The following is a 27,860-nucleotide window of genomic DNA, read 5'->3' on the forward strand; positions in this document are numbered from 1 at the left end:
TTAGACATAAGCCTAAAAGTCATTATTATCCTTGGAGATAAAAGTTTCAGAAAATAACACCAAGCGAAGGTCCACCAACCGGAGCCTTCTAGAATTTCAGATGCTATGGATGAAATAATCACAGCTGAGATTTTTTTTTTTTTTTTTAATCAGCATGCAAATCAAACAAACCCATCCACCGATGACTACTGGGTGCTGTGATTGAGAGCTCCACTGAAAGCAAGTAAGCGAATGTTGAGTTGGGATTGTTTTGTTAAAGCATTGTTCATTGGACATTAAGCATTGGTCAAGTATTAACTAAAATTCATGAATTTCTGTAACACTTTATCCTCTTAAAGGGCTGGAGCTGATCCCAGCTGGCATTGGGTGAGAGGCGAGGTACACCCTGGACTGGACTATCACAGGACAGACATTTACAGCTATGGCTGTTTTAAAGGCACCAACTAACCTAACCCACATCTTTTTGGACTGTGGGAGGAAGCCGGAAAACGTGTAGAAAACCCATGCTGACACAGGGAGAACATGCAAATTTTGCACAGAAGGGCCCTCGCTGGCTGGCAGGTTCGAACCCTCTTGCTGTGCGAGGTGCTAACCACTGCACAAGCCCCCTGAACTTAAATGCTCAGCAAAAACAAACAAAAAATGATAATAAGTATTCTGTGTAAATATTAGGTTGTATTACATTGATATTAAGTAACACAGAGGTACATTAATGTCTGGGAAAAAGGGGGTATTGAGGAATCTCTAAAAGGACCAAGGAACTGATGACGAATCGGGGGAATCTATATGCAAATTTCCCCAACACACATATTTACAGTATTTAGGCGTAAATACTTGTGTGTATGTGGAGGGGCTCTGTGTCATGTCCTGGCATCATATACTGCAGTGTCACATCCATTGGTTAGGCCTTAAGTTAGTCCTTTAAAACCTGGATCGACATCAGTTTTGTTGTGCTGCGCCTTTCACAAGCATTTAAACCTATGAAATGTTTGATTTCTTTTGAAAACATGGGAAAAAGGCAATAAGCAACGTGACAAGAAATACCTGGAATTTTTTTTTTTTTTTTTTAAAGGAAAAGGCAAAAGGTGAGCTGTGGGGGAGATTATGAGATATTATCCAAAAAAGGACAAAAAACATCCAGAAAATGATATTTATAATTCTTATTATTCTACATTTAAAATCATGGTACAGATTTGTTTTTTTCATTCTGTCTTCAGGTCATTTTATTGTCTCTTTTTTTAAATTTTTTTTATTTACAGGCAATTTTCTTGTAAATTGCTAATTGTCTTCTTCCCATAAAGAAATCAAGCCAATCTCCTCAGGTTTCAAAGGGTTAAGTAAGTAAGGAGAAGATGGATTCAATGGCAAACAGCAAAGGCTGCTCAGTAGTGCTTTGTTTAATATGTTGCGTAAAATCTTTCTCCAGAACAAATCTTGATTTTATGTGACTGTGCACTATGGACATGTTCTGGATGTGCTCATAATAAAGAAGAATTTGCAGTGCATCGAAGAGAACTGGGCACTGAACCGTGACCTATAACATCCTGCTGTGGAAGAGAACACTACCCGTGTTTCCAGTGATGAAAGGCAGATGTCAAGCAGTGATTACGCCCCTGGCTGATGGTAGTTTTATCTCTTCTCTCTCTTTCTTTATGGCATATTTACTGTGAAATGTACTGTACGTTCTGTGGTATCGTCTGTTGCTGCACATTCCATCATGGTTGTCTTCATCATTCAGCTTGTGGTTTATGACTTCGACCCTGTGATAGTTACATTCCAGCATCTCATGGACTTTCTTTGCATAAGAGAGAGTCAGAGGAATGCAGATACACAGAGAACAATACAACGGAGTCCTGTAAACACTCAGACTTTAAACTGGTCGTTAGAGTGTGCCGAGCTGTTTTTCTTACCCTTTAATGAGCATGTTTTTTATTTGCTTTCATCCCTCTTCATTCTTTGGTCTTTTCTTCGCCTGAAAAGAGGATGGAGACTTGAGGGCTCATCCAGGAGCAGGTCAAATTGTCCTGGGTACTTTACTAACCTGCCACAGCCAGATGCTGCAGGGTAACATTGAGCTGACAGGCCGTGGTCCACAGCAAGGTTTTTTCCAGAACAACCGCCTGCTGTGACATCTGAGTGTTAGTGTGGGATGATTGTGGTGATGCATCAGGCATTACGATATGAATGTAGATCCTCTTCCTGTATGCAAATAAGAAAAAAAAAAATACTGTTTAAAATTTGCTTACATGATAACCAGTCACTATGTAGAGTTTCTAAGGAATCCATAACCCTCCTGCTCAGTTTAAACCAGCTGAATAAAACGGTGACCTTTTCCTGGATCCATTCACGACTGATTTCCAGAATGTATGTGTCACCACAGCAACCGCTGAGCAATCACAAGAGCCTGCCACAAAATGTCATCTATATGTCACGACAAAATGTCATCCCACAGGACACTGTACAAGCCAGCATGTGACACTTTACATTACTGTTTATTACTATTTTAAGACTGTGGTTGAAGAGCCACAAGAAATATTTAATGCAGTTATGAACTGTGTTATAAAGTAATTAAATGCTGTTTTGATTACTGTACTGTACTGTCATATGGTCTTGACAAACTTGGAACAATTACACCATGTTTTTTTTGTTTTTTGTTTAAATCCTAAAACTAATGCATTTCCTTATTTGAGGAACCAAATGTAAAACAATGGAAGGAAGGAGTTATTTCCTCATTCCTCATGGTACTTTCTGGGAATGACTCAACATTTTCAGCACCTAATCAGTCAACACTACTTTCTCTTTCAGTTTACCACTGAGCACATGGTCATCAGCGGACATGGATTTACCACCGCAGCTCACTCATGATGACAAAATGACATAACAAACCAGATGAGAACATAACAATATTGCATGTGCACACTAAGCCACGCATGAGCATTTAGATTATGTAATTTCAAAACATACTGTATAACTACTACATTTATAGATAAGTGGCTGTAACAAAAACAAATATCCACATCCAAGTTTTAATCCCTTGTGAAAATGTGAACTACACACATTCTTTAAAATGCTGCTGGAGTAAAATACTGCACCTATAGGAAGAAAAAAACACTTGTTTCCACGGTTTCATTTGTTTTTTAGACAGCAGTTTAGCTTGGATAAGATTTTAGTCTTGGTTACATATCTTTCTCTTTTATACAAACTTAATTCCTATTTTGTCTACTAAATATACATTTGAAATAAAAAAAAAAGATTAAATTTTATTCAAAATTATTTTTAAGAAAGGATTAACAAAAACATGAACTCTCTGGGACATTTTACCCCAAATCAAAAAATACATATTTTTCCTCTTACCTGTAGTGCTATTTATCACTCTAGTTTGTTTTGGTGTGAGTTGCAGGTATTGGGCACAAACATGTCTGCCTTCTCTTTAATATAATGGAACTAGATGGCACTTATGGTGCTCAGTGATACGGATGGCAGGTGTAGTTTGGTAGCAAGAAAATGGTTCCTTAATGAAACGACTCACCACAAGGTCTGTGGACTTCTGTGTGAGTTTCTGGTCATGATTTCTGAAGAGAGACATTGCTGTTGAGTTTTTCAAATGTTTTTTTTTTTGTTGTTGTTGTTTTGGCGCTTTGAGCGCCACCAGGGGAGGGCGATCTACTTCAATTATATTCAAGATAAGGCAGACATCTCAACAGCTGATATCTCCAACACTCGGAAACTCCCACCAAAACAATCTGGATTGATAAATAGCACTACTACTACTACTACTACTACTACTACTACTGATAAATAGATGAAAAATATGTATTTCTGTTTTAGGGTGAACTGTCCCTTTAAGAGGAAACAACAGTTTTCAGTGTCTTGAAATGTCTATTACACAGACACTGTAAGTCAAACATGCAGATATAAAAGAATATATATATATTTACATATGTAAATTAAACCTGACACTTCTTTGTCAGGAGTGCAATTTGACAAATTTAAGTTGCTATTTTGATGTCACATGTCTTATTTTTCATCAACTAGTAACTGCAATACAGGAACAACCCTAGCCCACAATCACCACACTGTACATACTGGAGTATATTTGCTCCTGCTGTAAGTTTCTTTAACATTATTATTTGCCTGTCTTCAATGTTAGTATGCACCTCTGTTTAATGCCTAGTTTAAGTTTAGCTGTATATGATTATATGTTCTAACTCTGTAACTACCATTCCACAAGGGGGCAATGCTGTCCTGTTCATGGGTTGATTCAGAAATTGAAAACTTCAACATGGCAACAAACAATTCTCATACATCATTTTAATAGCTTTGCCAAGTCATACACACTGAAATCAATTGTCAAAGTGGAAAAAAATAACTAATGGTTTGTTGGTTTTATCCTGACAGCGTGGCTCTGTTAGTTCCATATTTGGTGTATGTGTTTTTTGTGTGCTGGCTCAGATGGGATAAGAGATTATGAGCAGTGCAGTGGAGTCATAATTGGGCTAATTTTCAGTCTGCCGGGTGCTCGGGTTTCTGCATGAATACTAATAAGACATCTCTATGTCTACACTTTGCATTTTCTGCCATAAAAGAAAATTAGTTTTAAAAAAGCAAGCAAGCAAACAAACACTAAAACCAAACACACTACTGTGAGTGTGTACCTGTGAGTCTGTCATTGCACACTCTCACAATCAGCACCCTTTCTTGTTCATTTACTGACAGTTTACACTGGTATTTCTCTTTCTTTCTCTGTCTGTCTCTTTCTCCCACTCCCTCTCTAAACAGGATGTTTGTGTCTCAGCGGGGCTGCCGGCCGCAGACCAGTACAAAGCTGATGACCAGATAGCGTGGCTGTGGAGTGCCCAGTTCTCCCAGCGCTGTGACAGATTAACTGGGATTTAGGGCTTCCATTCGGATTCCCTGCTAAACCAACACACCGCAAGAGACAGCAAAACACAGGAGGTCATGCAGCTGACAGCATGCTTCCCTCTGGGCCGCTGCTGCTGCCTTGACAGTGAAGCCTCCCTCCATGTTTTAATTCAAATGACTTCCAAGCCTCACGAGTAGTATACACACACAGGGTAATAACTGTCCTTGCAAGAGAAGCAGTGATGAATATGACAATATGAAGGAAACAGCCCCACTTCTCATCTAAAGGAGACAATAGCTGATATGTTTGTGTGCTGATGCCCTGACAATGATGGTCACACAAGAGGAACCAAGCCTATGAGTGCTGTGTTTTATGGTGCCTAATAATTCAAGTTACAATGATGGTTACATTCAAAGGTGATATCATAAGACTCAGGAGACTTGGGTTTCCGTGTATTGTACTGCTCTGCGTGTGAACTCACCACAGTTAATATCAGATGCCTGGCTGGGCAGCGTCTTGTGGTGCACAGGATCTGAATCATGAGTATAAGTTGTTTCATGGAAGAACAATATTGAGTGTGAGTTATCAAAGCACAATTTGATGTTATGCAGTCACAGAAAGAGAAGTTGCACTTCGAAGTAAAGGAGGGACGCATTTCTGATAAATTCTAGTGATAACCACAGCATCCCTTTTATGGTTATACCCTGGATTAAAAGCAGGAAAAAGCTACAGCCTCCCATCAGTGTGTTCTGTTTTGTTCTCTTGTTTTATTAATAGTGTGCTCGGCTTTTGCCATAGAAGAAGAACAAGTTTTCATGGAAACAGTGGAGGGCATTTCCTGTGAGACGCAGTGAGCTCAAATAAAAACACCGGAATGGAAATATGTGTGTGTGGCTCTGCCCTGTCCTGTTTTAGTCTCTCTCTCCACCCTGCAACCCCTCGTATCGCTCTCTGTCGTTTGTGATTCTCCGGCTGAACCACTCCTTTCCTTACATTTACCATTTTTGGCTATAAATTACTCTACAAGTAGCTCAAGAGCAAAGTTGGATTGAAAAACACACTTTTTCAAGTCGCCGACGTGAAAACATGCCAAATTATGTCTGCTGGATTAAAGGACAGAATTCTATTTTGACCGAGAGGAAGCATCAAACCCCAAAAGTGCTCACCTGCAATCTGACTGACACAACCGATTCTCTGTTGGTACAATTTCCTCGCATGTTTTTTTTCAAATATGCACAAGAACCTGAGTGTGAATTAGGCCAGTAAGTGCTGTCATTAAGTCACCGACGCCCAGACACACGGGCCTTTCACACCCAGGACTCACTGGTGTGTGTGCACACATGTGCCATAGATACAGCGCACAACCAGGCCACTGTTTGAATCCACAGTTCATCTGCAATCATAACCAGCCCTCTTTTACCTTCACACGCTGAGAGTGGAGCGTGGATGTGGGCTGTTTGAAATATTACATCACTACTCAACGGTCGCTGGTTTTATGTTATGAATCACATAAACCATCTGATTTTATAACCACTTATAAGCTGAAACCTACATGTTTTTCATATGCTTTGCCAGAGGTGGAACCAAGTCATTGGTTTAAGAGTCACAAGGAAGTCTAAAGTTCTTGCATTCAAGTCCCAAGTCAACTTCCTAATGATTTTCATATAGTCATGAAGTGAAATTGTTCTTTAAGTGCATCACAGCAACTACAGTGCCATGTTTTAATAATATATATGAATTTACACAAGCTCACTGCAAGAAAATCAACCTCCGTAGGCTGTTTCCTCCTCAACTATGATTTTGAGCAGTATTAGTTTGTTAATTTCCCATGAAGTTTCTCTTTTTAACCCTCTATGGCTATATTTGAACCGAATTTTTCCAAGGCAGCGTGGATGCCAAGTGAGCGAGTGCCTTTGCGGTGACAGACTCACAGAGCTGGCAGTCCATTGAGAGGTCACGTCTTTATCTTTTGGTCTGCATCCATGGAAAACAATCCATCAGAGTGAGCGCTGCAGAGAAAACATTAAGTCCAATGAGCCCCTGCTCTTTGGAAATACAGGTTTCGATATGTTTTCCTTATGCTCCATCTTGATAAAACTTTGTCCTGCTGATGAGACATAGAGCCAAACAGTGCTGGGGAATGTCACAGTGTAGCTGTGCAAGGTTGAAATATATGTGCTGGAGCCAAACACATAGCTAAATGCATAAGATAAGACGCCCATCTCATTTGCCAGCTCTAGTGTTTTAAAAAATATTTTCAAGATCCTATCTAGAACTTGGACTATGTTTAGGAAATGTTTGTCTGTCAGAACAGTTTTTAGGCATTACTGGTGGCATGTAAAGGTGATGGATGAGTTGGAGGCATATGTTCACTTTCCTGTGTTCGTGGTTTGATTGTTTTGGTTTGGACTCCAGGGAATACAGCCCAGAGGTCCAAGGCAAGAGCAAGGTTACAGCAGTTGTGTGTGAGTGAGAGATAGAGAGAGAAAGACAGAGTCCTTGCATATGTTAGATTTACTTTAGCGCTGCCGGAAAGATGTTGGAGATATTGGGTTTGTGGTGGTCCAGCCCAAAGGCTAAACTGTTGGAAAGGATGATCTCAGAGAGCAGACAATTCTTCAGTGTTTATAAAGTAGGCACATAAACCTTGGACAGACCTGGATCTGACACACCATTGTTGGCTCCACTGTTTGCAGCCCTGTTCGTTTATTTTCACACTGCATTCCCTCCATTTACCCCCCCATTTACACCCCTCTATCCTCTCCCTTGTTCACTTCACACTCCATCAATAAACAAACCATGACCATCACAGTCACCCTTTCTTGTCCACCGTCGAAGCATGCTGCTGTTGGACCCCCTCTGGCTACTCTGCACCACCAGAGCTCCCACAGCACTCTGGCAGGGACAGGAGGACAGATGTGGGATGACGGAGGAGACTGCAGCAGTGTGTTGGACCGCCATGTGTTAGACTTATAAACACAGGTAAACCGCAGCTCTGCAGGCCAGGAACTCCTGTGTGTGTGTGTGACGACGTGTGTCACTCCACAGATAAAATGCAAAGACACATGCACCACAGATGTCCAGAACTTTACCAAAATACAGTGGTTGGAAAGAGGATTCATCACAGTGCTGCTGTGTGCTCTTGTGCAAATGATAATTTCATATGAGGAGCACTTGTCTACAGACTGAGATCATCCCTCAGTGACAGAGTCATTGGGACTAAAGAATGACTCAGATCCTTCCCTTAAAGCTAGAGTAGGCAGAAAAACTCTTCATCCTGCAGCTTTCCTCTCTCTGTCCTAACCTCTCCTACTCTCCTACTGGACAACCACGGACATATGCACATGACTCATACAGTGGCCCAGTGTCTCCCACACGCTGATTTATTTAATCTTATTTTTTTTGTAGAATTGCACAAAACTCATTTGCTCAGCCCCTCCTTGCCCCACTCCCTCTGTTTACCAGACCACAAATGAGACAAGAATTAGCTAGCTACCTACCACAGTCAGTACGTTACGTGCACATTTAAGTCAAGTTACAGTTATAACTCGATTAGGCAATTTAATTGGACTGCTGTCCTTGTCCCAGTATTCAAGCACCAGGGGAGAATTGATTTATCGATGGAAGTATGTCCAACTCCATCACGGTAGGTGGCGATATGCCCCCTCTCAGCTAGTTCCTATTGGGCTTTCTTCCGGTTGACCTGTTACATCACGGAGCGGCTTCATTCCCCAAGCTGTGAGACGCCTAAACTCCTCCAACAACCCCATAAGATGTAGCAGGATTTAAGGGCACATTTTAAATTTGACTTATAAATTACCTAATCTACCTTGTACCTTGTACCTAGTAAAGGCAGCAACAGAAAGTTTGCTGTGAGTCAGCGCTGTCTGGCTGTTGTTTATTGTCAGACTTTTTTTTAGACTCTCTTTTTGATCAGTCATTTTTTCTAGATTTTCTAAAATCTAAAAACAGGGCCAAGAGGAGGCACAGTAGACTAGTGTTCCCTCAGACCACTTGAATTTCAATATGCACAAAGTTTATGACAGGATTTTTTTTTTTTTCCCAATGACGCCAAAATTAAACTACCTACCCCGGCTTTACGTAAAAGAGCACAATATAAAAATGCTCTCTAACAAATAAATGTTATGCACTGAAATTTTTTTCTTAACAATATCAAGCTTTTCTCACTCATTCATATGCATTTTGTTGTGTTAATTTGGTGGACTGGACCTGTTTTGGGCTGGTAGTCAGCTGTCACAGTGACCCTGTCTAATGAAATGTGAAGTGTGTGTTTTTAGCCTTTATTTTGTCCAGTGTGTTCCTGGAGCCAGGGAGCTTTAGGATGGCCGTGTCGGATGGCCCGCCTGTCTTATTGTTGTTGCTGGTTGAGCGGTCACCACGGTAGCCTTTACTACCTCTGCAGATCTCTATCGAGCCTCTCTTTTTGTGGAGCATCGCCGCATCGCACAGGCCACAGAGCCCGCTGTCAGTGAGAGGCTGTTAGCCGGGCTGTGACTGATGGCCATTCACAAAGTAATTCATTCACAAACATACGCCATTCATTTCACACAGCCACTATGGCAGGGTCACATGCTTGGAAAATACATCTGAACATCAAACGCACACACAGATATCACCACCTATTCTAATTGTCTTACCTCAACAGTGTGTTAAAAAGTTTCACTGTGTTAATCTGAAAAAGTCTTATAGCAAAAGAGCATTATAAAAAAAAGACAATGGTAAATGTAAGTGTATTAGTGAAAAAAAAACTGCTGCAGGACAATTGTAGCTCTTATGCTAGTTTGAATTTATTGATAGCGTTATAAACCTGAGATAAAGAGACAGACATTGAAAGAATACTTTGATACCACTTTGTGGTTCTACAGAAAATATGAAAGCCACTGGATGGTTAGTTTAGCATGCAACTAAGACTGGGAACACAAGAGAAACTAGCTACCCTCACTCTGTCCTCACTCTGTTGAGATTTTTTATTTAATTTGATTGAATGATTGAATGACCTCTGCTTTTGTTATTTTTTTTGCATCACTATGAACCTGTTTTCTTTTACCTCTTAATCTACATGGGTGCTGCCAAAGAGAACCAAACAGAGATCTTCAAGACTGTAATTTTACACTAACCAGCTGCTGACAGTAGCCTCACACACTAACCATATACAGACCTGACAGCGGTGATGATCAGCTCATTTTACTTTTGTTAAGAAGTGTATTCACCAAAATGCTCGTCCATGTTACCATATGTGTATTTGTGTACCTTTGTGTACAAGCATTCAGCACTTATACATAAGCATATGAAACTTTATATGTATATGTGTGTATATGATATATAGTACATAGATGTATTTGTCTAACTTTATTTGTAGGGTTTTTTTTTTAGGTGTTGTCGTTGTTGTGCCAATATTTACCGAAAACTTGGTGACTAAGTACCATTAAGAGGGAGAAAAAAATACGAGCTTGTCTTTTGATTCTAAAACTGTACTGATGGTATTTAGGGACGGAGTCTGGTATGTTTCTGTCAGTGGGTTACTTCTTTCTCAGGCTCCCACTGCATTTTGTGGGAGAGTGGAGTGGGGTTGGGACAAGGGAAGGAGGTTTTTCGGCTTGGAAAGATTAGGATTGAGGATGGTGTTGGGGTTGTAGATGGTTTATGGGGGTCAGTGGAACATGTGTGGAGCACCACACACTGGACTGTGTGACCATTGGTACTCGCCTCAAGGGAAATGACGCTTTGACCTTTTCTTATAGAACAGGCAGACAGACAAAGCACAGACAGCCAAGAGAAAGAAACTTCCCAATATAGGATGCAGAATTCCTGAATGCAAAGGATGCATGTTTTCTGTTCCGTGTGGCAGCCAAAACCTTAATGTTTGTGTTTAGTGAGTCACGGTTTTGGTGTGAAGGAGAGACGATACACGAAAAAATGGGAGTGAATGGGCATGGACATGCATCGTGCCCATGGCAACTAATTTTCTGCACAAATTAATTTCGGTCTTGCGTTCTCTTTCTCTTTGTCATGCACACACACACACACACACACACACACACACACACACACACACACACACACACACACACACACACACACACACACACACACACACACACACACACACACACACACACACACAGGAATCTTACACAAGCTTTCCCAGACATCACAGGAGCTGTTCTGAGAAAATCAGGCATGAATGTTTACATGACTGAGGTCAAAGTTATTTTTAACCTATTTTGGCAAAGCAAACACTTGAAGTCTCTTTCGCATTTAAGGTCCCCTATCCTAAAGAAAATAAATAACGCAATAAAGATCTTGATGTTTTTCCAGAATGATTGTGTGAGAAAAGACATGGTAACATTTTAAAGATGAGGGAAACCATGATTAAGAGTTCAGATATGGTTCCATGTTTACAAGCACTTAATGTCATTTTGAGATCCAGAGCTTTTTCATCATGTTTTCCTGCTAGTCCGAAAAATTTGAAATTTAACAGTAAGGCAGCTTCTCAACAGTAAATAGTGCAATGAGATTGAGCCGGCCCTCCTGTCTCTGATTTCTAATTATTTCCAAATGACAGTGTCAAAAGGTTGTGTGTGTCAAGGCAGAGACACCAGGCTTATTCATGACTGCCAAACCTTGGCTGTAAAATACAGAATAAAGATGTCAACTTCATCTCTTTTCCTCTCTCCTGACAACTGCTTCCAATTACAAAGAAATTTCATTTATTTTCCTTCTATAGTTGCTTATCTTTCCACAGTCTGTTAAAGAAGGAAAGAATAATAATACACATTTTATACACAAAACAGTTCACAAAATGACCAACTAAATACTATGAAATTCCATTGCACATCCATCTCTCCTCCATGCATCCCTCCATCTGCGCACCCTTTGATGTTGCTATTTTGAGGTGGATGCAGATAAAAAGGTTATCTAAAAGAACCAGCAAGGCTGTTTCTCAGACACACAGTCACCTTGTGCCCTTAAAGACCTCAGACCTCCACTGATAACCCACCAGCAGCACCACTGCTCCAGATACACTATCAGCCTTCAGAGCTGCAGTCACGACCTCCAACAAAGACGTAGCACATGTTCCCTGCAGGAAAATATGTGATGGTCCTCGAGATGCAGATGATGTTGCAATAATCTTAATTTTAAGGGATTTGATTCGTTTTTCTTTTGTTGCAGTATCCTGTTTTAGGTTAATTAAATAATAATTTCATATAAAATACAAAACAATGGGCTTCAGAAAAGATGGGAAAAACAGATAGATGCAAGATAAGGAGCATTAGAAAGCTAGGAAGAGATAGATGAAAGCTGGTTTCAAAAACAAAACCCATAGTAATCAAATCACAGTTAATACTATGATGAGGTAGGTAGGAAGTACAAGATAAGTTTCAAAGAACCAAAGAACAGTTAGGCCCCAGTCAGAAAGAACGTGTTTAAGTAGCTAGGTAGGGGTGGCTTTTTGCAATGTTTTTGAATAGCAGTGAAGTATTTTGCTTGCTGCTTTTGCATTGTTGAATGCAATGGAAAATGCTATCCCGTAACAACCTTTTGAACTTTGCATTCTAGACATCCTAGCCTTTGCATTTTAGACACTTCCACTTGTATGCAGCATCCACACTTGCGACAGCCTGACAGTTATGATGACTTAGAAATGTCAAGATACGAAGTGGATAGTTGTCAGGGTGGTGACTGTCTGCTAAGCTAGATGGAATGCAACCCTTTGTTTTAAATTCCCTAAATGACACTAAGCAGCTCATGATTTTTTGCTCTATGTGCCTCATGTTTTTGCAAGACCGCCCTAAACATCTTGAGTTGAAAAGGACTTTAACTCAGACAGGTAAGAGCAGTCGGCATTACTGATGTCTTTTTTTTTTTTTACATTGTCAATGTGATTAATTTAGAGGCTGGCCTCTTTCGGTGGTGATGTTGTTGTAATCTACAGTTTTAAGCCAAGGTTGACTAATTTCATCGTTGCCCTACCAGGTAAAATGTAAGACATGTAGTCTCAACTACAGTCCAGTATTTTAATGACTGCAATTAGGCCCAAAAATTGAAATTGGGGTTTTCATGCAGATTTTAAGGCAAAGATCGATGAGGTTATTTCAAAGCAAAGTTGCAGTTAAGCTAAGGACAGGTGATTCTGTTATTGCCTGGCAACAATTAAAAAACAACACAGAAAGCTGCAAAAAGTGCTCTGTTTGATCGGGGTCTTACTGTGAAGGAGTCAGCAGAGCAAAGTGGTCTGTTCAGAACACAAACTAACATTTCTTTAGCCCTTTTAATAACTAAAAATAATTTCTGAAATGTAATATGTGTTGAAAGGGCTCAGATAATAAAGTGAGGCACAGATATAGAGCTGTGTGTCATCTGCGTAGAAATGAAAAGAAATGCCATCTTTGTGCATTATAGAAGCTAGAGGCCCTGCTATGTGGAGTTACCATGTTCTTGCTTGCCTTCTTCTGTACCACCAGGCAGTTTGGGCTTTACAAACAATTGAATATCTCAGACACAAATAATATCTATACTCCATTGCTTGTTCTACTGTCCCCGAAAAACTAAAAGTTAAGCTCCATATGGCATGGTGCCCACTGCCATCAGCATCAAAACTTAGGCAATGATGGGATGTACCAGTTATAGTTCAATTCAGGTTTGTAAATTAGTCTTAATTTGTCCTTAATAACCAATGTTGGCTGGCCCCAACTTACTAAACCTCGACAACATGTGCATACTGTTTATCCACTTAAGATCTCTGTCAAACTGAAATGCTGCTGGAGCTTGGAGAGCTGAGCAAACATTTTTGTATGATTCTAGTGGAGAATATTTCAGTGGGTGTGGGTAAACTGCAGGAGTGGAGGGCAGTGGGGTGATAGCCCAAGAGGCCTTCCTTTTCCACTGCTGCAGCTTCTCCTGTGTTCCCACTACACTTTACATTCCCCAACATCTAACTCACCACCAGAGCCTACGTCAGTGTGCCCTGACTCACAATGCTGCTGGACACGTACACACATACAGCAGCCACACGCACAAAGATGCAGAAAAAACAAACTTTTACAGGACTTGGCAACAAGGGCATTTTTTCATGATCAGGTGACCTCTGGCTACATTTCCTCTTTCCACCACAGCACCAAACATCCAGGAAGTCCGCATCCAGCTTACAACAACACAGAGCCAAGGCCTTTGGGGTGTTTTCATATGGTTATAAATGGGTTGTCAGAGTGTCTGTACATCTCTTGCTGCTCAGGGTAAAGTCAACAGTTCTGGGGGTCATTCATTAATCTGCAATGCCTTGGCTGACATGTGCAAGAGGGCCAGACTGCCTGTAACCTTTCACAATCAGCGATACCAGTGGGACTGAGAGAGAATAAGAGAGAGAGGAAAAACGCTCAGCTGTGTTGCTCCTTAGTCTCCTGCTCTTTCTTGTCTCTTTCCATCTCCCCTCCTTTTTATCAACATTTGTTACGCTGTCGGCCTCTGTTAACCAGCACCGTCATCCATCACAGTCTCAATTTCTGGCCTGTTCTATGCTATTTTAGTCCATTAGGTCCAGCAAAAACAAAGAAGAAAATAAAACAAAACAGAAGAGATGGACAGTTTGAAAACCAAAGCAGACTTCAGCAAAGAAAAGACAGTAGCCCCATCATAATCACAGTTGATTCTGTGCAATTTTAGAGGCACTCTCCAACCAGGCCATCAAATTGGATGGCCGCCTTACCTTAGCTGCACCTTCTATTTGAGCTACACTGGGCTTAATCAACACTAACATCCAAAGTCTAAAGACAAAGGTCATTCTGTGTCTTCTAAAATCTTACTGGGATTCATTGTCTTTTGTCTCAAATGTTTTTTTTTATCGTTTATCCTATTCATGTACAAGCAGAAATACCAAAAATACTCCATTACAAGTACCAGTCCTGCATTCATCTAACTGTAAGTTAAAGAACAGAAATATTATTATCAAAATATACCTAAAATATCAGAAGCAAAACTTTTTGTACAGGAGGGGAGTGGAGAACACTATTGCAGGACACGGACACAGTGTTAGACGTAGTTTAACAGGTTCAGAGAGGTGGTATGGAGAGCAGCTGGGCAGAGCGGCAGACAGAGGTAGCAGGGGGCAGATTTTGGCAGACTGGTAGACAAGCAGTCAGGCCAACAGGAATCCTTGACCACAGGGAATAAGCTAACATTAACTTGGGGAACAAGAATACAAGAAAAACACCTCTCAAGGATACTCAATCTAGAGACCTGGACACAGCTAGTTGGGACAACAATCTGGCAATGGGTGGGAGACGACTCAGGGTTGATATACTGGAGGGATGATGTGCTAATTGCTGGCAGATTTTCTGGAAGGCAGGGTCGAGGTGGTTTGCATTTTATTGGATAGCAAAGGTATGACCTTCCCTATTGTGCCTTACTCACTCCCAACTGGCTTACTTAGACATTATTTCCATAAACTTAACCAATCTCAGCCTCCTCTTGCCAAAACCTAATCATCCTAACCAATAAAGGCAACAAATACTAGCCAATCAGAGGGAGAGTAGGGCGGATCATGCCTTTACTATCCCAGAGCACAGAAATTTGGCTCCAGGTGAGGAGCGAGACAGGAGCGAGACACACACACACAAAGATATATGCACACAGGATAAGTGGGGAACACATAGATACAGAAGGGAGAGACAGGAGCACAGCCGACGAATAATGCAGAAAAATTATACCCCTGACATTATTATATTATATTATAATAAATAAGGGGAGACTCATTGGTACCCACAGAACCCATTTTTATTCAGATACCTTAAGGTCAGAGGTCAAGGGACCCTGTTAAAAGGGCCATGTTTTTTCATTGCCAAAATTTTGCCTAACTTTGAAACATTATTTCACCCCCTTACTGAGAAGCTATAGCATGACATGTATTCCTTGGGTTTTCTAGTTCCATATGAGTAGTCAGTATCATTACTCTAGCTTTAAAAACTCAGCCTGGTAAAGCCTCTTAAGGACGGGAATGTCGGCCAGCAATTTAAAAAATTGACACGATAATTACAGACTTTAATCGCATGGTGAATAACATGTTAATGCTGACAGCTCTAATTATATTACTATATTAATGTTGGCGCTGGTTGGGTCTGTAATAGTTTTTTTTTTTTTTTTAAATATGCTCATTCTACATCTTCAATAGAAAGATGAAGACAGAGAGATGACAGGAAATGAGGGGAGAGAGAGAGAGATGGTGAACGACATGGCAATGCCATTAATGGTTTTTCAAACCCCTCTACCACCAAATTTTCCCTTTTATATTATTTTGAAATTGATCATGTGCTTTATATGTAGATTCTGTAAAATAACTAGTAACTAAAGCTGTCAAATAGAAAGTATGCTAGTCAAGTAAAGTATAAATACGTCATATTGAGCAAATGTATTTGGTTACATGTACCACTATACAGTAGACCCTAATCCAGCCATGACAAAATATATTTTGTAACGTTCACACAAATGTTCTAAACTGTCAAAATGACATAAAAACTTTATGTCCACATGACACAATAACTTATCTCTTTTGGCCTTGATATACATCTCTTTAATGTTAAGTCAATGTTGGATTGACTAAAATGTAAAATACTAACGTAATATAACATAATATAAACATTCATCAGCCTGGTCATTAATATGACAAAGAATTTAATGTTTCAAAAACTATTTAATGTTCATCAACAAGTTTTGATGAACCAACCGAAATTTCCAGATTGGGGTTTATAGTGAGTTGTATAACAAAATACAAATGGCACATTAACATAAAACAGGGAGGGACAAAAGATCCCACCGTAAAAATGAATATTAACTCATGCTCTTCCCTGCTCTTTTCCTTTTCTCTGAATCTTTCTGTAGCTGCTCCCCCCACCTTCTGTCTCTATCTCTCTCACTCTCCAAGGCTGAATGTGGTGCCCAAAGTCAGTGACCATCGTGTGGGAAAACTGTAATAAAGTGCACAGCGTAAACAATGAGAAGTTACAGCCCCTACCCCTCTGTTTCCAGCCATTGCACCATCCAGTGGTTGGAATAATGACTTTTGGGAATTTGATGGGAATGTGCGCTCTGGTTTTTAAAACACAATGCAGAGCCAGCTCACAGAGGGGCAGGAGGCTGACGGAGCGGGCGGTGGATTAATAGAGTTGGAGGGGAGGTGTTAGCAGGTCAGACACAGTCCTCAGCATGTCCCAAACCAACCACGTCCAGCTGTGGTTTCAGCATTGTCTCCCCTGTCAGTTGGATCCTGAAGTCAAACAACACCAGGAAGTTGCAGCAGGAAGTTGCAAGCGGCTGAAAAAAGAAGCCAACACGGAAGTACCTAAAACTGCAGTTCCTTGAATGGCCACTTGAAGCTAGATGTCAAGGGCAAAAATTACGAAAACACAAGTCCACAAACCAATGGCTTATATCACAGTGGTTACGAGCATTATTTCGTACAATCTATGAGTAGGAAAAGCCTGATTGTTATCCACAGGGAAACAGCATGGATATCCATGAAGGTATGACAACTTTAAACTCTGCTTTTAACCCTTGATACCTGAGAAGATAGGCTTGATTTCTTTCAAAAACATGGGAAAAGGGCGATGAGCAAAAAATAGCTCAAAAAACAGCAAGAACTTAATAAAAAGGTACAAGACAATTACCTGCAAATAAGCAAAAAAAGTTTTAAAAAACAAAACCAAAAGATGAACTCAAAAAACTACTAAAAATGTACATCTTATTTTTTCTGTTACATAATTTTAAATATATAATTAAGATAATTATAAATATAGTTTCCCCTGTTTTTCATAAATATCTAATTATCCCCCCTCAGCTATTTTCAGGATCTTCAGATCATTTCCTTCCCACCTTTTACTCTTTTTTCCTTTTATTTATTTATTTGCAGTTTGTGAGACATTCCTTGCTACATTGTTCATTGCGAGTTGATTTTCTTTTTCATGTTTCTGAAAGAAATCAAATCAATTTTCTCAGGTTTCAGAGGTTTAAACTCTCATCAAAGGCATCTGGACACAGCAAAGGAAAACTGATGTCAGACCAGGTGTTGTAGGGTATATAAGGGCTTCTATATTCTTTGTCCACCACTGTTTCTGCTAATCTAGATATTTCTGCAGCGACTAAACATCACACTTGTGGTGTCCTTGACTGTCTCTGATTTAATGGCCCGACTGACTCGCTGTAACTGGACATGCAATCCCATGGATTGTAGCCAAAACCATAAATGGTGTGTTACCACATTCAGCCTCCCAGGCTCTTGTCCTCTTCTTATCAGTCACATATTTCATCAGAATAACACTCAGAAAGTGCATAAAAGTTGGAGAAAAGTGTGACTCTTCCCTTCCCATCTATTCCAGTTGGCTCCAATGGGAGAGGTCTGACCTATCTCACACTCTGAAGGAGCAAAGGGACCCAGTCATCTTTCGTTTGAACATGAAAAACAATGAGTCACCAAATCACAGAAAGAAAACGAGTTGCAACGTCTTGGCCTGACAGTGACGGGGATGACTTCCCAGAAACAAATCAAATAATCACGTCAACTGTGGTCAGCTTTTAGATAATATTGACAAAGGCTGAATTTGGCTTTCTGTGCTCTAACAAAATAAAATGATGGGGGACAAGGTTCGCCTGAGAGTCCGTCATTAACGTCAACCTTGAAAATATGCAACCAAAGCTCGACACTAGATGTACAAGGCAGTGGCGGTCTTTCTATCAGAGGATGGTGACACAACTTCAGGGAGCATACAAGGCTCCGGGGCAAAACACTGTCACATGTGTTGGAACATGTATTCTAAGAGCTGCAATTTTATGACACATTTAAATAATGGTTTATCCAATTTCTCAGCCCCTCCCCCCACCCACAGTCAGATTTGGTCCCCCCTGTTGTTGACTCCATGGCTACGGCCCTGCTTTACACATCATTCAAACTCACTGAAATTGCAAAGCAGAATAACAGAAATTAAGTGACACATCTGTACTGCATTTCTTTATAGTCTGACGGTGGCTCCGACTTCTCTCCTGACTCATAATTGATGGTAAATCTTAAATGGAGGTAAGATCCGCCCCACAGGCTGGCTGCAGGGAGGGCTGAAAGCTGCAGAGGGAGGCACAGAGAGGACAGGACGGCGCACTGATGAAGTTCAGGACACAACGCAAAGTGGATGTTTTGAGGCAAAAACTTCCGTGAGTGGAAACTTTTTATACGGGCGAGGACAAAAACGGACTTTTGACTTCACAGCGAATATTAACCTTTTTTGGCGATCGCGTATTTTGCACGCGCGCATCGTTACGCAGGAGAGAAGAATACCTTTCAAATAACTGCAGATTTCCCCAAACCACCACCGGGATGTCTAGATGAGATAGTGACTCAAAAAGGTAAAATACTGTAGCTGTGGTTAAGAATAACAGGCTGTACTTGAGGAGACTATTTCTTTGTTTCCAAATGATCACTCTATTAAACTTTGAGCAACTTTTCCAAACTTGCAGAGATGCTTTTAAGTATGTTTCAGATATAGTGTTAAACGTTGCCAACAACGTTATTCTGATAAGTTACACTTTACAGTGTAAATTACTTTCGGATACTTAAGATTGAGTATTAATTGTGTGAGTTTATGAGTTTTATATGTATCCTGTTATTTCACGATTATGTCTTAATCTTTTACACTGACGTTTATTTACGATTTAGGATACTCTCACGACACCCAAGATTTAAATTATATCATTCATAGCGTATGATTTATGAACAACAGGAACTGTCACAGCTGTCTGTTTAATATTAACAGAGCCATAAAAATAAGGTCTTTTTTTCTATTTTTATTATTGGAAGGGTTTTTATTAGGCTGTGATTTATAGTGTGTTATATGTCTTTTGTTATCTCGTCTAGGGCACTTCTGTAAAATAATTTTAATATCAGTATTGCACTTTCCTTCTTAAATTAGGTAATATAAGTGGGTAAGCCTAATATTTAACTTTTTTGTATACTTATTTTCAATTTGCTATTTTTTGATGTCTTCATTTTTTAGTCCTCTTAGAGAATTCTTTCTCACATCAACTATTCAAATGTTGTTTAATATAGCTTTTGTAACTTTAAAGTGTTGAAGTTTTTTTTGTTTGTTTGTTTGTTTTTTGTTTTGTTTTGTTTTATTGATCTAACTTGTGTTTGATTGGCAGGTCCTTCAGGAGGCTTTAAGATGCCAACAGTGACCCTGCCTGGTTGAGAAGCCTCACCTCCTGCAGTGTCCAGTGCTGTGGCGCCCTCTGCTGTGTGACCGAGGCCAGTAAGGGGCAGGCAGCATGGGGAACATCCTGGAGGAGGGGATGAACACCGTCATCGTCAGCCACTACAACCACTCTGGAAAGTGGGACCGGCCTCGCTTTGGCGGGGCCTGTAAGATGGCCGTGCTGCTCTTCATCTGCGTGCTGATTGTTCTGGAGAACGTTACGGTCCTGCTCGCCCTTTGGAGGAACAAGCGCTTTCATAGCCGCATGTACTTCCTCATTGGAAACCTGGCTCTGTCAGACCTGCTGGCTGGTGTGGCCTACGTGGTCAACATCTTCACCTCAGGACGCAACACCTTCTTCCTGACGCCGGTGCAGTGGCTGGCCAGAGAGGGGAGCATGTTCGTGGCCCTCAGTGCATCCACTTTCAGCCTTCTCGCCATTGGGATTGAGAGGCACATGACGATGGTGCGCTTGCGTCCATGTGAGACAGCAGGTCGGGGGAGGCTTCTGGGACTGCTGGCAGCCTGCTGGCTTGTGTCAGTGCTGCTCAGTGCTCTGCCCAGCTTGGGTTGGAATTGCCTGAACAATTTGACCTCCTGCTCCACAGTGCTGCCGCTCTATGCCAAGAGCTATGTGGCCTTCTGCATCAGTGTGTTCAGCGCCCTGTTGGTGGCCATCATCATCCTCTATATCAGGATCTACCGCCTGGTGACCTCTAGCGGCCGCAGGGTGAGCAGCCGGCCTTCAGAGCGCTCTTTGGCTCTGCTGCGGACAGTGGTTATTGTTCTTGGAGTGTTTGTCATGTGCTGGACCCCACTCTTCCTCCTGCTACTGCTGGATGTCGGTTGCAGCCCAGATAAGTGCCCTGTGCTCTACCAGGTGGACTGGTTTATAGCCCTGGCTGTGCTCAACTCTGCCCTCAACCCTCTGATATACACTCTGTCCAGCAGGGAGATGAGGGCGGCCTTCTTCAGGCTGCTGTGCTGCTGTCAGACCAGCATGGAGCACACAGGGACACCTGTGGCAGGCAACCCCCATCTGGGTACAGTCATTCCCACAGCGGAGAACAGCAAGACCAGTGGAGGAGGGGGCAGTGGGCTTGGTAAGTCCACAATGAATAGAGGGAAGATTCCCACACCTATGAACTCTGACAACAAGCATGGAGATCCATCAGCCACTGCTGTGCCCCATCCCTCTGGACCTGCAGACCTGCTGTCAGCGGTGCTGGTGAAGGCGGGGGCGCTGCCGCCCCTCAGCAAGTTCTGAGTGGAAGCACCTTAATGAGGCCTTACAGTCACACAGAAGTAGACACCGAACACTCCTGCTATCAGCCACTTTTTTGTTTATGCACTAAGGCCAGTGTAGCAGTGGATAGGATGAAGTAATGATATTCAGTTAGAACCACATGAATACAGACTGCAGGTTGGAGAATACAATCAGAATCATTTAAAGCCACTATTTACAACTCAATATTATTCACAACACCAGAGTGACTGATATGTTGTGTTTGTGTGATTAATGTTTAGTGTTTCACATTTCAAAACTATGAAATCTAACAGGACTGTTTCATGGACATAGATTAAAGATCCAGTGTGTAAGATTGAGTGGGATTTATTGGCAGAAATGGAATAATAAAATACAAATAGTATATTGTAGACAAAACTTGTGGGTACACTCAGATGGATGGCAGCTGATATACAATAGAACATCTGTATATAGAGGGCATTTGTTTCTAGTCTTTTACAACAGACCTTTTTCAACAATTACAGAATTGTAATTTTCACCCATATCTTTATTTTTCTTACAAGAATATTCTGACCCAAGGCTGACTGCGGACGCCTCAGTGAAACAAATCAATTATTACTCATTCTCTATGATAGTGTGACAGCTATTGAGCCTTTGGGAAGCTGCAGACCAGTGTGTGTTGTAACCTAATGATATAGCATGTTATGGTGCCATGACTTCTTCTCTTTTTTAACCTTCTTGGTGGGTCCATGTCCATAAAGACCACAATGTTTCTACTTGATTTGTTTTGGGAGAAAATAAGGTGAGCACACATTAGCAGGTGCTGGGCCAGTACTTTGTCTACCATGAGCCAAACAGCATTGGAGAAACCTGAGCTGTAACTTAAAATTGCTTTATTCAGTGTTTTTACTGGTATTAATCATGCGGTCCATTCCTTTAAAGGGGAAGAGACCTCAGCGGATTATTCAGCTCCCGCTGAAAACCTCCTGAACTATAAATCACGAAGGAATTTTATCTGGGAGAAGATTCAGCTGGATGCATATGCAATCCTCACCACTAGATGACACTAAATCCCCCTAAATCTTACACAGTGGACCTTAAATTAATGTCTGTGAAACTGGACTTGGTAATGCTTCAACAACAGAGTATAATTAACTTTCATAAGTGTCCGTCAATGTGATTACTTTATTGTGTCATTATAAGCAAAAAAGATCAAATCGGGGCACTATTTAGCATGAGCTATGCGCAAGTACTCTTCAAACACCTGCATTTTTCAACACAACTTGACTTGTTAAAACTATTTATTTTCTGTGAAAACATTTGCCATCTTAATACTGTTGGCATATTCTTTTAGTCTAGTTTGTGTGCTTACAAAAAACACCATGGTACTGGGACTTTATTATTGATTTTGTTATGATTTGAGATGCACTGTGAGAGAAATAGAGACTAAAAGTTACTTGCTCAGACTAGCGGCCTCGTGAGGCTGTGATGCTCATTACACAAATCAAAAGTGATGGATGGATGAAAAATGGAGACATTGCAATTATAATATTCTCACTACTAGTGGGCTAAGATTGTCCTGACAGTGGTGCTACAGGAAAATCTCGAGGGTTCAACTTCTGTACCGTGATCATTTCAGCTCTACATCACCAGATCTGTCTCATCTTTCATTGGTCTATAAGCTCTTTTCTGTCAGCATCCGTGGCTGCACTGGGAGCTGAATTAGCGTGGCTAATAACTACACTCGTGGACATTTTTGCTTCTCATCAGCACATCTAGAAACCACTCACACGTCAACTAACCACTAGCGAATAGGAGTGTTGGATGTGAATTATTTAATGGCGGTAGACTGTAAATTACATTTCTGCCTAGGGTGGTGTAGTGCCTGATACCATTATATAGCAAATACAATAAAATCCTATTCCCTTTTATGAGTTTTTCACACGTGTCATGTTTTGATATTAAATCAATGACTTGCCTGCTTCCAACCCCCCTTTCAGCTTCCATGCTTGTTGTCTGTGTTGGTCCCCTGCACATTAGCAAGGTAAAGGAAAACCAGAGATGTGGATTTTGTCTGTATCTTTTATCCTCATAAGAATGGTAGATGTTTGCTCGCTGTAGTCACATGAAAGCTGAAGTCCATACATATATTAATGCGCAAATGCTCTGATTTGTCAGTTGATCATTTGCTATTCAGACAGAAGAAGAGAAATGTCATGTGATTTAACCTGCTGCTCTCATTTAATATCCTAATGGGGAGCTGATTGATGTTCTCTTATTCTCATTCATGGGTAGACCTGGGTCAGACAGTGATGAATTATGCAGAGAAACTCTTGATATTTATTTTAACAAGGGGCTTCCAGCTCAGCGAGGTCAGTTAGCTATTAGTCATGAAAGGTGTGCTGCACGAATATCACTTTGAAGAGCTTCCTGTTGTGAAAAATCTCCCATCATTTAATACATTTTCTGAGACTTACAGTCAGACTAAAGATAAAAGCAGCCTAAATGAACTTTTTTGCTAATAGTCATATGTGACACAGTGCTGTATGAAAAGCAAATCTCTGAAAATCTGATTTGGGCCACTTTCATGTGGTCCCAAATCAGATCAGGATTTGTTTTTCAATGTGGCCTCAGTCTGAACAGACATCAGAGTGTTTTTACACAGGAGTCTTGTAGAGCGACACAGTCAGATGTAAAAGTAATCCTTGACAAAGAAATTTTGGATGGAATCTGTTTCATTGAAGCCATTCACATCACAGTCCCACTGCTCCTGGCTCTGACTCTGACCCCTCATCCACAAACACCTCCACACAGAAGCAGCTGCCATTGCTCCACAATCGCCCATTATTAGAAATTTGGCCCTCTGTCCCTTCCAACTGTTTTACCTAAGAGCTCCCTTATATATCATTGAGTAAACTGACTGACATACTTTCTGGATATTTCAATAAATCAGTGCATAGAAGTAACAGTACAGAACAACTGATAAACTGTGCAATTAACCCAAATAGTAAATGCAATAACTGCAGGAAGTTTGTGTAAAACGCAAATTGGATACATTTTGAGCAGATTATTTCCTGTGAATATAACATCGGAGATGATGTTTTTGTTTTTAATCATACATACTTAAAATAGGCTATTTTCTGTTTTATTCTCCCTGCCGCTTGACTATGGGTCTGTTAGCTCTTTGGCTGGTTTAACTGCGTACTTTTCTAATGCAGAGCGAGGTGGTTAGTTGTTGGGGTTTTTTTAAACGAAGTTTTCAGGTTCATATTCTGATTCAGACAATTTTATTTATCCCAGTACGGCAATTCAGTTTTACAATCTACCCAGACCACCAGCACTCAGCAGTAGTAGTAATATGTCAGAGACATCAATACATGGGCAAAGATGCACACTGTGCATACTGACTCACACAAGGACTAGGCATGAAAAATTAAAAAGATTTACATTTTTTTTAAAAATCCCATATCATTTGTTCCGTAAAATCAAGAGGGCCTCTTGACACCCCACCAACACTCTGGAGAACCCTAGTCAGGGTCCAGACCCCCAAGTTGGGAACCAGTGCTCTTTGGCACCGGGAGCTTGCCTGGTAAAGCGTGCGCCTCATATAGGCTTAGTCCCAAACATTCTAGGTTCAAGTGCCCGTTTTCTACATGTCATCCCTCTTTCTATTCCTATTTGATGTCTATCTGCCATATATAATAATGCCAAGCAGAGAAAAGGAGCTCTTTTTCTCCTCATCCTCATCTTTGTTATCTACTTCTTACTGCAGATCAACTTATAAATGAAACTAAAAACATTAACCTCAGCGGCCTCCATGTTTTCTTAGTGTGACTGTGTACTGTGAGTGACATCTTTGCTATTGTTCTTCTGCACGTGTTCAATTCAGGATCGAGACTGGTTCACACTGGAATCTGATTTTGGCCACTTTCAAAATTAACGTAACAAAAAAAATGCGACTTGAGCGATGAATCCAAACTGAGCACTAAGGCTTGCATTGTGAATATAGCCTTATGAGACAAATCCAACTTGATTATGTAAAATGAATTAACTATTTGGCTGACATTTGTCAAATGTTTTCTTGAGACATTGTTAAATATGGGATTTTTTTTTTACATCACACATTTCCAGGATGTGTTTAAACAAAAGGAGTTTCCCATATGGCATTGTGAAAGAGGTTTAGTCATTATTATTAGGAATTCTGAGACATTCTCAGACACTTCAGGTGGAAGTGGATACGGGTTTGTTTTCTAGATGCTGATATTCAATCTATGTTTGTTTTTGTTCCGACAAACTGGCAGCAGTGAAGGTTACTGTGATTTGAACAGAGAAATGAGCTGATTGCAGCACAGATTGTTGTTCATACCACATCGCACAGCAAAGAGCAGACAGCAGCTGACAGACTGGCATTTCATACTCACCTGAGCTAAAGGATGTGTCTCTGCTCCGCACCTCCAGATCTGATGAAAAAAGACAGCGAGGGCGCAATACCAGCCGAGCATTTCCAGCTTAAAGGTCACTTGCTGCTTCCCGTCAGAAATGTCTGAACACTCTTCCTTCCTGAATTAGCCGGGGATGATGGTGGCCTTCCGCCATCTGGAACATTAGAAAATGCCAAAATGTTGAGCTGAAGCATCATTTGTAGTCAGGGAATCCTTTTCCACTTTCTGCTTCTTATCATCACTCTCTCACCCAACTGGTTTCCCTCCTGACACCATCACATCCCGATCCAAATCCAGTTTTAATTTGATTTACATGTCTTTTTTGTCAGTTTGCAACAAAAGTAGTATCAAAAAGTCCACACAAATTAAAATACATTGCAACTTTCAAAATTTCAGTCATTTAACTAACCAGCTGGACATACAAGAGAAGACTTACTCCACAAAGAGAAGAAGTATTGTTCCAGTTTCAGCAACCTCAGGAGAAGCAGGAGGGGTCTGCTAACAACCACTAATGAATACCAGGTGTGCCAGCTGATTGCTCAGTGGCATCAGTGAGATGAATAAGCTTTATGCCTTGGAATTATATACGAGGATTTTCTCAAGCCAATAAATATTATTTTACACAACAACTTATTTTCTTAAGAAAATGATCAAACCTGTATAATATAGAGCAGCCCTGATGCCAGAAGAAAATGTTTTTATGTTTTATATGCATCACAACATTTGTAAAATGACATAGTAAGAGAGACTGTTGTTGGGACACAGAGGGGATGGTGATGTCATCGCACCTTGGTGACACCCCTGCCAAGATGCAGACTGCTAAGGAGCACTGTTCAAGGCTAACAAACAATAAATCTGGTTTGTTTGTTTTTAGTAACCTATCATCATGTTTCCAGCGAGTTTTTACCTTTCCAGACAAGGATCCAACAGTGCTATGCATGAACATCTAACATCATGTTACGACTTCAAACATATAGTTGATATCAAGAATCTGTCACAGGTTGTGGTAAGACCGAATTGCAGCACAACAGAGCAGGAGAGTAGTTGGTAGTTGACCTTTTTTTAATCTTCTGGCAGGCTGAATTAGGTTGCAGGTAAGTAAGGAAAGTTAACAGTTCTGGGGTGGATCAGAGTTCATGAGTTCGTAGAGACTGGGGTGAGCTCACATTCACAGGTGATGGTTCAGAGTTTGAGTTGGGAAATTGTGAATGTGGAGCGGACTGGCAGGTGAATGTATCAGGTAAGTTGCAGAAACACTTACAGCAGGGAGCTTGTGGAAAAGCAGGGACTCCAGAGAGGGGCAGGCAGGGCTTGTGGTCGGGGAGGTAGCAGAGTTGGCATCAGGCAGGCAGGTAGCGGAGCAGACGATTCAAGTAGGAGCAGGTAGCGGGATCATTGAGGACAGGTGGAGAATCGATGTACCATCAGAACAGTAAAACACCAGTAGAACTAACATGGAGTAGATGTTTTGCTTGACGGGAGGCTCTGAATACGGCTGGAAGAGTAGCAATCTCTCTTGAAGGAGACGAAGCAGGAGAACACCGCACAGCCACAAGCAGACAAGAATCACAACGCGCACAGGCAAAACACGTGGTTAGAGACAGAAGGCTGTTAGTTTTACCGTGTCAGAGACAAGAGAGGTGGTCAGAGGCGAGCCGAGTCGAGACCAGGAAAACAGTGCAAGAGTGAGTGCTGGAAAGTCCGGCATGGAAGCAAAGACAATCTGGCCAACAGTGACGCTGCTTTAATACTGGTTTCATTGGCGATGAAGAGCAGCTGGGAGCACCAGGTGGAGGTGATGAGGCTGATGAGGAGTGGCCTGGTGGAGAGAGAGGTGGGGGTAGAGAAAGTGGAAAAAAGCCCACAGCAGCAGAAGAGAGGCAGAGCAGACTGTGACAGAATCTTCCTGTTTTATTTTGGAACAAACTTGTGAAAAGACGTTTATCTTTAGACAAAACATAAATAAATGATCAAAAAACAATAAACAGTTATATCAAAATGATGGTTATTCCTTATAGTGAGACACACAATGAAGATGAGGCTGAAAAACAATATTA

At 41.0% G+C, this 27,860-nt stretch overlaps 1 protein-coding gene and 1 long non-coding RNA gene across 3 annotated transcripts; one reads left to right on the forward strand and one right to left on the reverse strand.

Annotated features, from left to right (window-relative positions):
- Positions 1-201: 201 nt before the first annotated feature.
- Positions 202-27,616, reverse strand: LOC121941247 (uncharacterized). Of its 2 annotated transcripts, none has more exons than XR_006105732.2 (4): positions 27,065-27,616; positions 25,783-25,957; positions 2,042-2,199; positions 202-1,972 (listed from the first exon to the last, which is right to left on the reverse strand). It is a non-coding gene; the product is annotated as an uncharacterized LOC121941247 (long non-coding RNA). The 2 variants fall into 2 exon arrangements; XR_015776641.1 differs by lacking the exon at positions 27,065-27,616 and adding an exon at positions 26,240-26,629.
- s1pr3a (sphingosine-1-phosphate receptor 3a) lies at positions 18,857-23,292 on the forward strand. The gene is made up of 2 exons (XM_042483999.2): positions 18,857-19,270; positions 20,066-23,292. Exon 2 carries the CDS (start codon positions 20,189-20,191, stop codon positions 21,380-21,382), a length of 1,194 nt encoding a protein of 397 aa, XP_042339933.1. The 5' UTR covers positions 18,857-19,270; positions 20,066-20,188; the 3' UTR covers positions 21,383-23,292.
- Positions 27,617-27,860: the final 244 nt, after the last annotated feature.

This window comes from Plectropomus leopardus, chromosome 5 (genome assembly GCF_026936395.1).
Source record: "Plectropomus leopardus strain MGB_pleo_1.0 chromosome 5, ASM2693639v1, whole genome shotgun sequence".
Taxonomy (NCBI): domain Eukaryota; kingdom Metazoa; phylum Chordata; class Actinopteri; order Perciformes; family Serranidae; genus Plectropomus; species Plectropomus leopardus.

Bases quoted from the DNA above. Each gene is read 5' to 3' on its own strand.
- s1pr3a (XM_042483999.2), top strand. From the start codon at position 20,189: ATGGGGAACATCCTGGAGGAGGGGATGAACACCGTCATCGTCAGCCAC.